The 15460-nt window shown below is 25.4% G+C and overlaps 2 protein-coding genes across 4 annotated transcripts; one reads left to right on the top strand and one right to left on the bottom strand.

Annotated features, from left to right (window-relative positions):
* Window positions 1-36: 36 nt before the first annotated feature.
* Window positions 37-4979, top strand: LOC112603073. 3 transcript variants are annotated; one of them, XM_025351488.1, is made up of 5 exons: window positions 77-161; window positions 871-1351; window positions 3512-3662; window positions 3749-3997; window positions 4833-4979. In XM_025351488.1, exons 2-4 carry the CDS (start codon window positions 951-953, stop codon window positions 3989-3991), a joined length of 795 nt encoding a protein of 264 aa, XP_025207273.1. In that variant the 5' UTR covers window positions 77-161; window positions 871-950; the 3' UTR covers window positions 3992-3997; window positions 4833-4979. The 3 variants fall into 3 exon arrangements, with proteins under 3 accessions (XP_025207274.1, XP_025207273.1, XP_025207272.1); XM_025351489.1 differs by lacking the exon at window positions 4833-4979 and having other exon boundaries at window positions 37-114; window positions 3749-4124; XM_025351487.1 differs by lacking the exon at window positions 4833-4979 and having other exon boundaries at window positions 3749-4124.
* Window positions 4980-5938: 959 nt separating this feature from the next.
* LOC112603094 lies at window positions 5939-11251 on the bottom strand. Its single transcript, XM_025351517.1, has 17 exons — window positions 10868-11251; window positions 9792-9947; window positions 9371-9588; window positions 8885-9303; window positions 8781-8815; window positions 8595-8708; window positions 8405-8509; window positions 8054-8332; window positions 7692-7960; window positions 7413-7620; window positions 7227-7353; window positions 6913-7132; window positions 6719-6844; window positions 6477-6605; window positions 6325-6410; window positions 6128-6249; window positions 5939-6042 (listed from the first exon to the last, which is right to left on the bottom strand). The coding sequence occupies exons 1-17, from the start codon at window positions 11178-11180 to the stop codon at window positions 5939-5941; spliced, it is 3030 nt and encodes a 1009-aa protein (XP_025207302.1). The 5' UTR covers window positions 11181-11251.
* Window positions 11252-15460: the final 4209 nt, after the last annotated feature.

Raw genomic sequence — 15460 nt, 5'->3', positions numbered from 1 at the left:
GTAGATATTTACGTCTAAATATTTAAGTTCCAAGTAGGTACAGCACTACAGCAGTACACGGCAACTCGTTCGAATAGAATATTTCTACGTCACCTGAATAATCATATTATATACGTATGTACCTACCCTTGTGACAAACAGGGTTTCGTTTATTACTGCAGGTAATAATATTAAATATAATATCAAATAATAAGTATACAGTTTGGTAATTTAAAACATAATTGATTCTTATTCAAAGGTTAATCCAGGTTTAGTATAAAAGTTTAATAAAAATGAAACTCGAACAAAAATTACTTTTTCTCTCAAACGCATAAGTCATGAGTATAATACATTAATACAATATATTCAATATAATGGTATTTTTCAAAGGAAAGGAAATAGCTTGAGTAACTATTATAATGTTACGTTGTTCAAATTAATTACAAAATATTTTATCGTTTTAAATACCACCGGAGAAAGGTCGATGTTGAAATATATTTATCGAGATTTCGGTTGAATATAAAATTGTATCGATCAAATTACTTACTATACTTATACTAGTTTGTCGCTCAGTTCATTCAAGTCCCCATATTAATGTGTTATGCTAATGATCAGTATGGACGTTGAGATATTTGTAGCTATGATGTGAAGTATAATATTATTATTATTGGATAGTAAATAGTAATACGTCGAAATCACATCAATCGTTAACTGATCGCATCTGAATAGGGTTCTATGTTATTATAATGAAGTAATTTAATAAGATGTACTTAAATCTAAAACACGGTAAATAATAATAATAATAAGCCCCCACAAATCCAAATGGTAAAAAATAAAATAATAATAAACCTGCACATTACTATTAACGCACTGTGAACATTTACTTTTTAGACGATCGTAGATCCCGAGCCTAGCCGATTAATATCGTAATATTATAATATCATAATATTATTATTATTAAAACACCGTCGATGTCGTCCAGACGACAGTCCGTCGTCGCGAAACCCGGCGGCGGAACGCTGATCCGGTTGACGCTGAGCGGCGGCGCATTAGTCGCGTCCATAGCGGCTGTCAGCTGTTTCCTGACCGTGTGGTCGTACTGGTACTTCGAGCTTGACGCCGACTGCACGCAAGCGCGCGACTGCAAGTGCCTGCTGTTCGGCACGAGCTTCGCGGGCGGCGGTTTCGTGGGCGGCGACCGGTTCGCGTGCCTGTACGTCACGTACTCGCTGCTGGCGTCCGCCGGGCTCGCGGCCTGCGCGTGCGCATACCACGGTTGCAGGGCGCTATTCTGCCGGCACCATCAGCACCACCAGCCCATCAGGTCAGCGGCCCATACCGGACCCGAGAACGGCACCAGTGGCCGCAGAAGGTACATAATAATAATATGTACCTTATTTCGTGGTCGAAAATCTATTTATTTATTTATTTAATTTTTTTTTTTTTTTTGAAAGCTGAAAGGTAAAATCTTTATTGTTTTTACAAAGCCGTTGTTAGAATTTTGATCGCAAACGATTGGTTTTGAAGTTGTGGTGATTTAAAGTTTGTCAATTCGGGAGCGGTTTTATTTACATTTGCTCCTTTGGGTGGGTTATTTTTACCCCGGTGGGCCTGTTTAGGATTGAACTATTATCCAACGAGAGGTCTGTACAGGATCTAAAGTTTTCAACCGCTGTAGCCGGCAATCGCCGCGTATCTATATGGCCGGGGAACAGCTACCCTTTATTAATTTAGTATTTACCTATATACATATCACGCACGCCCTCCCCTCCAAAAAAACACGCTGAAAAAAGTGAGTTATTATTTTATTAACATACTCAAATTAGTATATTACGAGTACCATAATAGTCTCAACATTAATTTATTAATATTTTGTATACACGTAGACCGAGTAGATCGACAACTTGCGGCCCTCATAGTGACTTTATGTGGCCCGCGATAACAATTTATAATTAGTATAAAAATATTGTAAGTACAGTGTACTTAGTACACTATATTATTGCTTATAAATGAAAATTATTGAGGCATTGAGTTGCAAAGTGACGGAAATCTTAAAACCAAGGCTTATATTTGAAAAAAAAAATTGTTTTACGTTATTTAAAATTCAAATGTTATACAAATTTTCAGTTTATCGTTGTTCAGAATTAAAACATTATTCAACTTTTGCGTCAATCGTTATTCAGAATAAAAAATTTTAATATATTTTATTAATTATAATTATTAAATAATTGGAAATTAATTATTTCATTTAATGATATACTATATTTAACGTTTTGCGTTGTTTTGTTTTATGATATATCATATATTTTGTTAATCGTTATGTTTTATTTTGTGTTATTTAACTATTTATGTTTATTGTTTTCCGTTATAATTACATTATAAATCTCAATCGTTTTTTGTCAAATTTAACGTTATAATCATAGCATTATCATAACGTTTGCAAGCCTTGCTTTAAACTGATTTCATGATGGCCAAAACTTAGTTCAGTTTTATTTGAGTCTTTGTGAAACAAAATTTAGAAAAATAAAGTATTTTGCTAAATAAATGTTATCCGTGTTTGGAAGTACATAGGTACGTTTATTTGTGAGCAAAATTGTTCACTAATGAAATCGAAAAAACAAATTTATGCTTCGCGATTATCCGATAGTCACTTGATTGCTATATATTGAGAATGTTTCATCGAAAATCAAACCAACGGGCAACGATCAATAAACTGGTTTATGCTATTCAAACTCAAAAGTCACATTAACTTTTACTTTGTATTTTTTTTTTTTTTCATAATTAGTATGTGTTATCGTTAAAAAATTGTTAATATATATCTTATTGAATTAATATATAAAACAGCGATGGACTTAAATAAATTAAATTTGATATAATCATAAACTCTTGTTTAGATAGAATAAGGTGTACTTGATTTTTGTTTCGTGAAATTTTTTTTTTTTTTTTTGACCCTTGTCACTAAGAAAGTTACCGCCAACCACTGATATAGACTATGGCGGTAGTGTTTAATTGTTAATTGCTACAAATATTAAAATTATAAAATTACAATATTATCTATCAACTATATTCTAACTAATAAATTATTTATTGGGTATAAGTTAATTATAGATTAACATGACTTATTATAACACATTGCTATTGCACACTACATGTAGTCGTAGTGTTATTTGTAGTCTACTGCTATTCACAAAATTTCGGTTAATTAAGAATTTTTTTTTCATTAAAATATGTATTTAAGATATATAAACAATACACACGTTTTAATATTTTTACCTTGTTTTACTACTTTGATATACCTACAGAAATGATTCAAAATATCTATTTGGTTATATTATTTTAACTTTTGATTTAACTGATTATTTTTAACTGGTCTTAAACCGACCACAGTGTGCTCGAAATAAAAAATAACAAAAGACTCTATCGAATTAAAAACATAGAAATAATTAGATATCTGGTGAAAATAATTATTTGAAGTTTCCTATCTCTAACTACTTACATCCCTCACGCAGCGATTTGAATCTAAATGTTTTAGTCCGCAGATACAGATGAGTGGTTTAACGATGTGTTTTGCAATTATTCTCGCTGTCATGGCGTTAAATATGTTTATTGCATCCATCGTGCTGAGTAATGGATATATTTCGACTTGTCTGCAGTACGTGCATCGAGTGAAAAGTTTTTTGATGGTACCTAATGTTTTAAATTTGTATAAAACTATAGCGATTAACAAGATTAACAATCAATATAAAAATTGTTCGTATGATTATTATAGGTTTCCGGAAACATGGTAGAATTGATAACAAATCGTATGTCTTGTGCCACCATTTACGATTTCATGGACTATTTACAACCACCATCGCGACAAGTGACATATGAACTAATCCATCGACACAAAACTAATCCGCGCGATTCTGTGATTAATACATCAGCACTTTTAATGATATCTATTGTACTGTCATGGTTGAACACACTAATATGGATTTTATTTACGTATTGTACCTATTACTTCAAGTAAATAAGGGTAACTATCTATTAACTTAAATAATTGTACTTAATTTTAGAGTAATTTATTGAGAAATGTTTTTTATCTTATTTATTGACACGAATTAGATTTGTGTATAATATTTTAAACATTGGTACCTACATAACCGCGGAGGTAGGTACTTAAAATAATCAATTGTTACTTGTTAGTACAAAAAATGAATAGGTACCTAGTTGAGTTATTTAAATAAATGTCATTTATAAGAAAAATCACTGTTAACAAAAACACGAGCGACACCTAATATTAAGGTTTTGTAAATATAATTTACCTTACCTACTTTATTTAACAGTTGTAATAATATTTTTAATATATTTATGAGCTTTTTAAAATTTAAAGTCTAATTAAAATGTTTTAAAATCAAATGTTTTTAGTTTTTAGACAGTCTGATCATAATGCAAAAATAAAATGGTAATAGAAACATTTGATACTAACTAGTCGATAAAAAAAAAAAAAAAAAAAAAAAAAAAAAAAAAAAATAAATAATTATAAGAATCACATATTAAGAGGATGTATTGTCTCTATACATTTTCATACCTAATTTTTACAATAGCTTATTTACTGTTAATACCGGAGGAAATATACAATTGTTTAAATGTATAGAGAAGAATATGAATTGTAATGAAGCGAAGAATTTCATTTCATCATGCTCTATAAGTACATATACCTACTAGAATAATTTAAAATATAAAGTTCATATAACATGTTTTAAAATAACCATTGACAAAAAGTTAAAAGGACAGTTCATATTCTCCTCTAAAAATTGTTTTGTATTTAAATTTACTTTTATAATTTTAATTGACTTGAAGTTTTATAGTAAGATTTCAGTGTTTAGACTTGTTATGTTACGCGTGTGTTAGACAGAAACAACACATGGAGTTACGACGTAGTCCCCTTCATAATTATATATTTTTTATATTTAATTTAAAGTATGTTAAGATGAAGTCAGTTTTATAATAAAATCTTTTCAGTGAAATATGAATATTGATTATTATTTAAGTATTTTTGAATATAAGTACTTCTTTGTATAATTGTATAGCTTAAAAATTAAAATATTACTAATTTTTGTTATTTATTATTAACTGGTTGATTCTTTTAATAGTAAACACTCATTAATTGTTTTTTAAAAAAGTATAAGTATTTTTATACATTTTTTTACGTAATTTGAATATATAGTAAAATTTTATTTTAATCTTATTTTTATTTTCTTGAGAATTTTCAAGTAAAAATATTTTATTTTAGAGTTTGGAATATGAAATTCAAAATGTATATTTTCATTTAAAATAGTAAGAATATATATTTTTTTAATATTGTTTTGTAATGTCTTAAAATTATGTAAAAAAAAAATCGTGGTTATTGGTAAAATAATTATTTTGTGTATATTATATAGAAATAAAAATATGAATTAACTTAGTAAAGTAAAACTACGTAACAAAATGTGATGACAGTCCATTTTACATAATAATTTAAGATAAAAAATATTTATTTAGTATCTATTATATTATATTCATCATAAAAAACATAAAAATACAAAACCTTATTTTACAATATTTCTACTACTGATACATAATTTATATAAGTAAAACACTAACATACATACCTAAATACTATCTTTTTGAATAAATCTCTATCACATTTGTCTTAGAATCATTTAAAATGTGTACTTGATCTAACAAACATATTATGTAAAAATATATTTTCTTAAGTAGGTACTATATAAAATATATAATATTTAGTACAAACCATTAGTTGGTGTGCATTTAATTTAAATGAAGTTAAATGTGAACATTTTTATTTATAAGCGAGTGAACTGATAAAATTTTATTTTTTAGTTATTTAAAAAATATATAAATATTTACTTTTAAAACAACATTTATATACTTATAAAAGAGTAAAATTATTTTTTCATACAAATATTGATATTTATATCTTGATAATAGAATATGTTACTTTTGATTGTTCCATATCAATGTCTGGTACTTTCAGGTGAATTTTTAACTGGCATAATTTTTCTAGCACAGCAATACCTTAAAAATAAAATTATTGTGCTTTCTTAACATTTTGAATGAAATTATTATAACCTTAAGTTAAGCTTTAAATAATTGTTTTTACCATCTCCTCTGTTGTTACTATATTTACATTCCCATGCATCAAAAAGCATATTATAATATCTAGAACTATCAAAGTATTGATGATATTTAAAAGATGAAGCAGTTGGAAATATTTTTTGAAATCTAAAATCATAAACATAGTTAATAATAATGATAACAATGAAATGAATAATAATAATGTATTAATAAAATACGTACGAGCCACTTTGTGACAGTTCATCTTCGTATAAAATAAGATGCCGAATATCATCTGGTAATAAATCATCTAATATACTATCAATATACTAAAAAATAAATAAATAAAAGTTTTTTATTAATTAATAATTATAATTTTAATTAATAATTTATACTTCTACTCTGGATTTAACATTTGTATAATATTCTTGTTTTTCTTTTTCTTTAGCAGATAAATTTAATGTATATAATCTCTTATCATAACATAGATGTGATTTGACTCCCAACATCTTGAGCAAAGTATTCTGCAAAAAAATTTTAATTTAATAAAAAAAAATTAATAAAATATTTATTGAATGATAATTATTGAAATCAGTTATTAAATTAATTAATATTTGTATAAGTTATTATAACTCACATGTGTATTATAAGACATTTTATTTGGAATATGGTAACCAACCATATTCATCACATCTCTGACTAATGGTCCTTTGACAGCCAAATCAAGTGGAGAAGATGAATGTAATGAAGGAGATATATTGACCTATCATTGCACATAAAAGTATAAAATCATTAATAAATTAAATTCTATAAACGCGTAATTTTAATTACCTCTAATATCCAAGGTTTAAGATATTTATCGAACAAAACATCTATTCCAAATAATTCATATGCGTTATATCTGTTAGTTAAATTTGAACGACACATTTGACTCATAGGTGATTCACCACTAATGACAGTTTTCACAACCAAATCTTTTAAGCTCTCCCATAATTTTTTAACATCAATTTTGCATTCATTTTCCATGTACGTCCATAATGATCGTAATGTCCTAAGTGATTATAATTAATTAATAATCATTGCATTTTTTAAAACATAATTCCTACATTAAGCGTACATTATATACTATATATTTTATTATTTACCATTTATGACCTTGACATGCATCAGCATCTTCATTTTCAGTAAACTGACTACTAAGTCTGTTAATACTGTAGTTTGTCAAATGCATATATCGATCACATATAGTGGTAATATCAGATGAATACTTAACTAAAATATTAAAAATAAATAAGTGACAGTTTTGAACATACAAAAAAAAATGAATATACCTGAAGCAAATCGTACAAGCCCATTATCATAAAGATATAGACGAAGTGGATTGATTGAAGTGATGAGTATATAGAGTCTTAAATCAAATTTAGTATCGTTGATTAAATATGGATTATCTATGTACCTTTGTACAACTAAAGGTATATTTTTTGGTATTTGATCCCATTTCGATACAACGTAAATTCCAGTTCCTCTAGCAGATGCTGGCTATAAATACCAAAATAAATGTAAGATATTAAATAAATTATCGTTTTAAGGATTAGTTTTAAAAATAATACCGGTTTAATAATCCATTTATTTTCATCATTTTTCTCCCAAACTTGTCGTAACATTTCAGCTTCTTGGGGTAATATATATGATGTGGGTAAAAAACCAAATTGTTCTTCACCATACTTTAACATTAATGCATGTAAATTTTTCCACAACTTATCTTTACGACCAATTTGAAAACTACCCGGTAAATGGTTAATTTTTTGTTGTTGCCAAAGTGTTTTGAAACATAACGATTTAATATGTTTACCCCAAGTTCCTATCCAATCATTAGATTCTTAAAAATAATAAGACAAACAAACATTAATTATTATTTTTAACAATTATATAATACAAAAGAAATAGGAAAAAACTATAAAAAGACACTCACGGGATCGTGGTAACATCATTAATTCATTAGGTGGAGGAGTTATACCACAAAAAGCATCAATGATAGGAGGTGTAACACCACAGTGGTTTTGTAAGGAAATGGCATTTTGACTGAATTGATTAGCAATGACTGTAGGATCAATTGTATTTTCAACTAAACTATGCTCACTTCTAACGAGTTTAAAACCACTATTTTGAACAGTTCGACGTACAACAATTGGAGTTATTGAACTTAGTTTCCATTTTAGTAACTTTTGCAATGATAATGGAAATGATTTACCTGTAATAATAATTATATTGAAATATTAATAATTTTTATCTAAGTAAATATTCAATAAAAACACATTGATACCTTTACTATCATAAGAAGAAAATCGTATGTATGGCGGCATATTAGAAAATAAACTAGGTCTTAAGGCTGAATGATATTCAAAATTATCATTTTGTTTTTGAGTATCTGTAAGTGTTTTGTATTGAAAATGATCATTATTATATAGGTATTCAATATTTTTATGTTTAAATTTGTATTTGAAACATAATACCAGAAAACAAATGGTCAAAAGTTAATTTATTTGTTTCGTCAGTCATAAAATCTTGTTCTATTATACTCTTGTTAAAATTTTGCACTATTGGAGATTTTAAACATTTTTGAGCATCTATTATAGAAACAGTTTGTTAATATAAACAAATATAAAGTATTATGTCAAATTTTAGTTAATTTATTTTACTTTCAAGTTCTAAGTCCTTGTGTGTCTTTAATAAACTGAAATAAATAAATTCAATAATATAATTAAAAATAAAATGTTAAATTGTTTAATTATTTAATTCTTACTTAATTGGAAACACAGTTGTGTTATTTATATTATCAGTTATGTTTTTTATTTTAGTAGTTAATATTTTACTATTTTTATTAGATAATTTTGATTTTTCTTTTTCATTGATATCACTATTAATTATTGATTCTGGTTTTAGATTTGTTTTTTTGAGAATTTGTTTGTCTTCTTTATTAATCATAGATGATTCTTTCACCTTAGGAGTATCTTTTATATTTTTCATTGATTTTAATGTTTCTTTTGATTCTACGGGCATAACTGTAGCTATTCGTACATGGTTAATAAGCGTTTTCTGATTTGGAATGTCCATGAAATCTTTATTCTTTGATTCTATATTATTCGAATGACTATTTATGGTTAAAGATGAGCATTCTATCTTTTGCATACAATTTGACTTAGGAAAAACTGTTGGTACTATCTAAAGTATAATTATATACAATATAATATATATAAAAATTAAAAATTATTATTACTGTAATACTTACTTTACCCTGGCGATAGACAGGGGGTTTTCCAATGTTTATGTTCTTTTTATTCAACGAATAATTAAATTGATCAGTATTTTCTAACTTGTCTTGATTATTACAGTTTTCATTTTCTTTCCATTGTCCTAAATTATTATGGTATTGATTAACATCATTGCATCTATCATTCTGCTCTATTTCATACATAGATTGTGTCGTATAATCTTCCTTTTTGTTTTCTTAAAAAAATAGATATTTTACTATAAAGTTATTCTCTAGGTAAGTATTTAGTTTATTAAATTTGAAAAATACTATTTTTTAATCTTCTGTTAGTATATTGCAATTTGCAATACGTTTGGCAGATTATCAACTAATAATATTAATTTTAATTTTAAACCAGAATATTTTAATAAACTAATTAAAAATTACTTATCCTTCTTACTTAATGAATTAATAGATTTGGATATTATATTTGAGTAGATTAAATTTTCCAATGTAGGATCAGTATTTAAGATTGGATAGGGACTTAATTTTAGTAGCTTCTCTTTAGTATGATCCATATTTTTATGTAAATTGGTGTGTTGACATTTTAAACCATCTATAGGACATAACTGTTCTTTAATCTCATTTAATGACAAAGTATTATATTGTTACAAATTTCCGTTTTAGTCAGGTTTCTATATAACTGAATAAAAAGAAAAATCCGTGCTATAGGGTTAAAATATTCTGCATAATTAAGATTTAAGGTTTTAAAATATTTCAGCCAATAATAAAAATTAAAATATTGAAAATTAATAAATATTATAGGTTACAATAAATTTTAATTTTTAGTAAATACCTAATTAAATAATATGTATTAATAAGATATTTCAAAATAATGATATATCAAAATTTAAAAAAAAATCCAAAATTTAAACAACATATTTAGTAGGTATTAATAAAATAATAAAATAAAGTAAGCAGGTTAAAATACAATTAAAAATTCCAAAATTCGTGTTAAGTTTTTTTTTTTAATAATTAATAACTTTCTTCTATAACTTTCATTTTTTCATTTAAACTTAAACAAATATTTGAAGACGCGTAAGACGGGACGAAACGATAGGAAAAATACGACTACGGTGTCACAACAATAAGAACTGATGATATAAAATCAAAATAAAATGTAGTTATCTATCAATACGTATTAATTTCGCTGATCTTAGTAATTATTTAATAGCAAAATAAATGTAGTTATCAAAAATATTTTTGTTCATTTTATGATATGTTTTTCCGTTTGCTAAAGGTGAAAATGATTCACGGGACCGAAAAATAGCTCTTTGTTTTATGTAAGACAGATTCTATTTTATCAAGAATTTAATTCTTTGTTAAATTATATAAATCTGCCAGGGCTATAATAAATTTCTGCACAGAACAGGATTTCGTCTTATCAAGAGTTCGGATAAGACAAGTTTTACTGTATATGAAATTTACAGTTTTTTTTTTTTTTTAGATAAAATAAAGTAATTTTAAAGTACTTACCTAATGAATGAGGAGATCTGGATAATACATTTGAATAGTTTAAACTGTTCAATGTAGGATCAGTATCCAAAATTAAATAGGGATTTAATTTTAGCAGTGTTTCTTTACCGTGATCCATTTTTTGATGTAAGTTGGTATGTGAAGTTTGTAAATGATCTATAGGACATAACTGTTCTTTAATCCCATCTAATGAAAATGCATTATATTGTTGATGGATATCAAATGGTTGAGATTGTTTAATTATATTCATATGTACATTACAGACAGTGCAAAAATAATCTTCTGATGCAGTTCTATCATCTCCCATCTTCATATTTTCTTAAGTCAATATTGAGTATGATATATTGTTCATATTCTATTAACTGGTTTAATAATATTCAAATTTATTTGTTAAAATAGTGACATATTAAAAATAATTAAAATAAAAGCATTATAATAAAAATACACTAAAACATAAAATTAAATATAACAATATATATATTAAATATAAATGCATTTATTTGAAAATATGTTATTGAGCAAGAGAGAAGAGTAAGGTAAGATGTATTTTAGACAAATGAGGTCAGTAGTTAGATAATGGCATGTGTATAGTATAAGTACTTGGCACAATGTTTAGATACTTTGACATATACAAGTATTCTATCATTTATAGAATGACATTAAAAAGAAACTATGTTTCAAATTATTTGAAAGGAAAATATCTTTTAGAATTCTTTAAAATATTTTACAATTATAAATATAGAACTATTTTATTTAATTTTATTTATAGAAAGAAAATTAATAGAAATATAATTCAAGCATAAAATATTTATTTTCAAATTATTAATTAAATAAATGACAATGACATATTGTAGATAGTTACTGTATTGAATATACTCACATGCGTAAATAAATTTAAAAAAAAAAAATTATAGAATAAAAGATATAATAGAAAATAATAGAAAAGTATGTATTAATATTATTAAATCTTATAATTCTACTTATATATAGTCCAAAATTTACTGGACTTGGCTTAATAATCAAAAACATTCGTAACAATTATTTTAAAATAATTTTAAAAAGAGTTATTTAATTTTATTTAACAGTACTTGATACTTAAATTTAAAAAATAAAATAAAATCTTGTTCTAAATTACAAGGTTTATAATCCTTAAAATTTAATTTTAACCAAAACACAGTGTTTAAAATAAATATTATACTATTGTTGTAGATATTAAATAATTATTAATTTAGTTTTTGTATTTATTTTTGAGATATATTTTAATAATCTTATATCAATATTGAATAACACTGGATTCCAATTATAATATTTATTCCTGACTGCAAACATTTTAGGATCTAGCTGATTAGAAAATAATTACACGTTATATTTAAAAAATGTAACTGATTTCATCAAAAACAGTTATTAATGATTCTAGTTATGTTTTTTTTTTTTGCTTTGGTTTATTTTACTTGATAACATATTTTGTTTTGACTTAACTTTTGATAATTATTGATTTGTTGCACTGTACCTATATTTTGTTATGAACTGATGAGTCGTTAATTTTTGTTCAAAATACAAAATAACTTTTTACAATGTTATTTATTTTACAAGTGTGTATGATGTTACTAATAAATGAAGTATTTGAAAAATATGTTGATGATAGGTTAGATATAGCTGAGTAAAAGTATGTACAGATAAGGGGCCCTTATTTCTATAAACAAGCCCTGACACTATGCTACATTATACCAGATATTATACCATTATATAAGAGTAGGGAATAAAATATAGAAGAGAATTATTTATTAAAATGTTAACTAATTTTCATATGACATGAGTATGATTTTTATTAGAATTAAAGTTAAAATTTACTATATAAGTGTGGAATTTACTGTAAATAACGTATGAGTTTAAAGGCGTATTTAGATATTTCCCACGCGTAGGCCTGTGTAAAATTGCCGACCTAAATAACTAAAATAATGTGGGTACAGCACTAACTGAGTAATCATTTGATAACTTATTATAAAATATATATTAATTAGGTAAGTGTGCAAAACAAATTATATTTTAATATTAAAATATAATTTCTTAAGAGTTATAAACTATTTTTATTAATATCTAATGACAGAATACATTTTTAAACTCGTACATGAGTCACAATGCTTTAATTGTTTAATTTTTCATTAGTTTGAGCGGATTTTAAATAATTTTTTACGCGTTTTACTCGATCTCTTTGTAGTACAATTATTATTCACAAAAATTCTTAATGGTATGTTAATAACTGAAAATATTTTAATATGCAAAGATTTTTTTCTATGAAATAAATAACTTGTAATACTTTATACTTGTATAGTTTGATTGGAGTTGAATTATTTATATACTATTGTAAATTTGTAAATGTGTTTACATTTATGAAAAAGTGTTGTCTAAATTATTTGGGTATACTTTTTGCAATTTTTCAGCTAACTCAACTATTTTCAAAGAATTTAAAGATGTGATTTTTAATCGAATATATCACAAAACGTTTTGTAAGAACTTTTTATTTTTTTTTATTAAAAATAACGCAAGATGATTTTACACGAAATGTATTCCCATCACTTAACTTGGCTTACACTTTTTTCATTAAAGTGTAATTTTTTTCTGGTTGATCATCATTGTACTCGGTAATCGTTGAAATTAATTTAATTTTTTTTTCATATTCTTTAAAATTATCTTGAGTTTTTTGTTATAGATTAATATATTATTAAATATAAATTTGAGAAACATTTTCATTATCAATTTCAATACATTGTAATACATTGTTTATTTGATACATTAAAACGTTCTAATATAAAATTTCAAAAAATTGCCATAAATGATGTTTCTAATTTTTACACTTGATTATAAAGATCGTGTGATTCATTTCGCGTAACACACTTTTCATTTTTGATATTGACCAATGTGTTAAAAATTTCGTTTTATGAATAATATAAGTAATGCTTTACACGCATCTATGTGAGCCGACCATTTAGTATTGAATAAACTTTTAATTGTATTACCATTCTGTTTTACATTTAATTGCAAAGTTGATCATCTATGTGTTGATGCAAAAAAGAAAATGTTTAATTTTTGTATATAAAAAAAAAATTATGCTTATGGTCAATGGACAACTTTCTGCAGCAGATAAAGGGACCAAATTTAACAAGTGTGCGCTACATAATACATTTTTTTTTTCGCCGCTTAAACGTTTTTTACTCAAAATCACAAAAAATGAAGAATATTAAAAAATATAAATAAATAATAAGATTAAGATAATTAATTCAAGAATACGAAAACAATTTACAAACACCTTATACGACAAATGCTACTGAATTTAAAATTATTAATTGATAGATAATTGACGATAACAATTTCTTTGAAATTCAACGTTAAATATTCCCGAATCCTTGTACACGGTGATAAGAAATTATAAGAATAGATATCCTGTTTGTAAGTTAAATAAACTATTATCTACTATTATATATTTATATAGTATACATATTTTGCAATAATAGAAAACCTAAAAATGTAAATATATATAACCGTACAACATATAAGTATAAAGTATAAACTAAAAAAATTTGTCGCTGTAGGCACGTGCTTATACTGCTTGGTATACACCACGGCCCACGGGACTGAGTTATAAATGCAACATGGGCAAGCTAAAACATAGGTAACTTAAAATTATTTGAGCAATAATAGATGTAATTAGATATTAAAAAAAAGAAAGAACAAGACATTCCTAAAATTACCTACTAGCTGTATAAGCCGACTTCACCCGGACAAAGTGAACATACAATTTGGCTTTATTGATGTATCTTGGTTTTAATGTACCTACCTTAATTCACGGGCAAATCGGCATCGGTGTTCTTCGTTTTGTATACTAATTCGATCGAGATAGACAAATAGATCGTCAGTAATGGATTGGATATAACATTTGGTATATTTTTGAATGTAGTTCAAAATAAATAACTATCTAAACTCTTTTGATATATCTAAGAACAATCTCTGAAACTTTCATCAAAATTGGTTGAGTGGTTTTTAAGTATATAAGTTACAAGAATTTAGGCGTTGTCTTTGTTATATACTTGAATAACAAATAATGAATGAATTAAATCATTTTCTTTTATCTAAAATAAATCGCATAGTTACGCATAATAGGTCAGTTAGAGTAGGTAGGTATACATTTTTTTTTTTTAATGCCAAAATGAAATTTATATACAAAGCTGTGAGTAATGTAAGCCAATCAATAGCAACCAAAAATAGTTGAATAAAGAACGTTAAAACTTAAAATCCTCTCTAAGTTTCATGGAATTTATTGATACAGCCTTTATTGAAATCGGTCTGGTAGTTAATTTTGAAATTAGGTTAATTAGTAAAACTTCATTTCACACAGGTTTGATAATTTAACTATAAGTCTATTACTAATGAAATTTACTGGTTAAAGAATATAATTTTAAGACAAATTTCCTTTTAGTAAAAAATAAAATTCTACTTAGTTCAACCTGTATTACTTTTGTATAAGAAAATTTTAAAACTACACGGTAAAAAATAATCAAATTTAAATATAATTGAATATTAGAACATAGTCTAAAT

This window comes from Melanaphis sacchari, unplaced genomic scaffold (assembly GCF_002803265.2).
Source record: "Melanaphis sacchari strain LSU unplaced genomic scaffold, SCAv2.0 Contig95_pilon_pilon, whole genome shotgun sequence".
In the NCBI taxonomy this organism is placed as follows: domain Eukaryota; kingdom Metazoa; phylum Arthropoda; class Insecta; order Hemiptera; family Aphididae; genus Melanaphis; species Melanaphis sacchari.
This window is presented reverse-complemented; position numbering and strand designations above follow the sequence as displayed.

Excerpts from the sequence above, each read along its gene's own strand:
- LOC112603073 (XM_025351488.1), top strand. The coding sequence starts at position 951 with ATGTCGTCCAGACGACAGTCCGTCGTCGCGAAACCCGGCGGCGGAACG. Across the intron at positions 1,352-3,511 it reads GGCACCAGTGGCCGCAGAAG|TCCGCAGATACAGATGAGTG; the intron begins GTACATAATAAT and ends TAAATGTTTTAG. Across the intron at positions 3,663-3,748 it reads GAGTGAAAAGTTTTTTGATG|GTTTCCGGAAACATGGTAGA; the intron begins GTACCTAATGTT and ends TGATTATTATAG.
- LOC112603094 (XM_025351517.1), bottom strand. The coding sequence starts at position 11,180 with ATGAAGATGGGAGATGATAGAACTGCATCAGAAGATTATTTTTGCACT. Across the intron at positions 9,304-9,370 it reads CTGTCTATCGCCAGGGTAAA|ATAGTACCAACAGTTTTTCC; the intron begins GTAAGTATTACA and ends ATTATACTTTAG. Across the intron at positions 8,816-8,884 it reads ACAACTGTGTTTCCAATTAA|TTTATTAAAGACACACAAGG; the intron begins GTAAGAATTAAA and ends TATTTATTTCAG.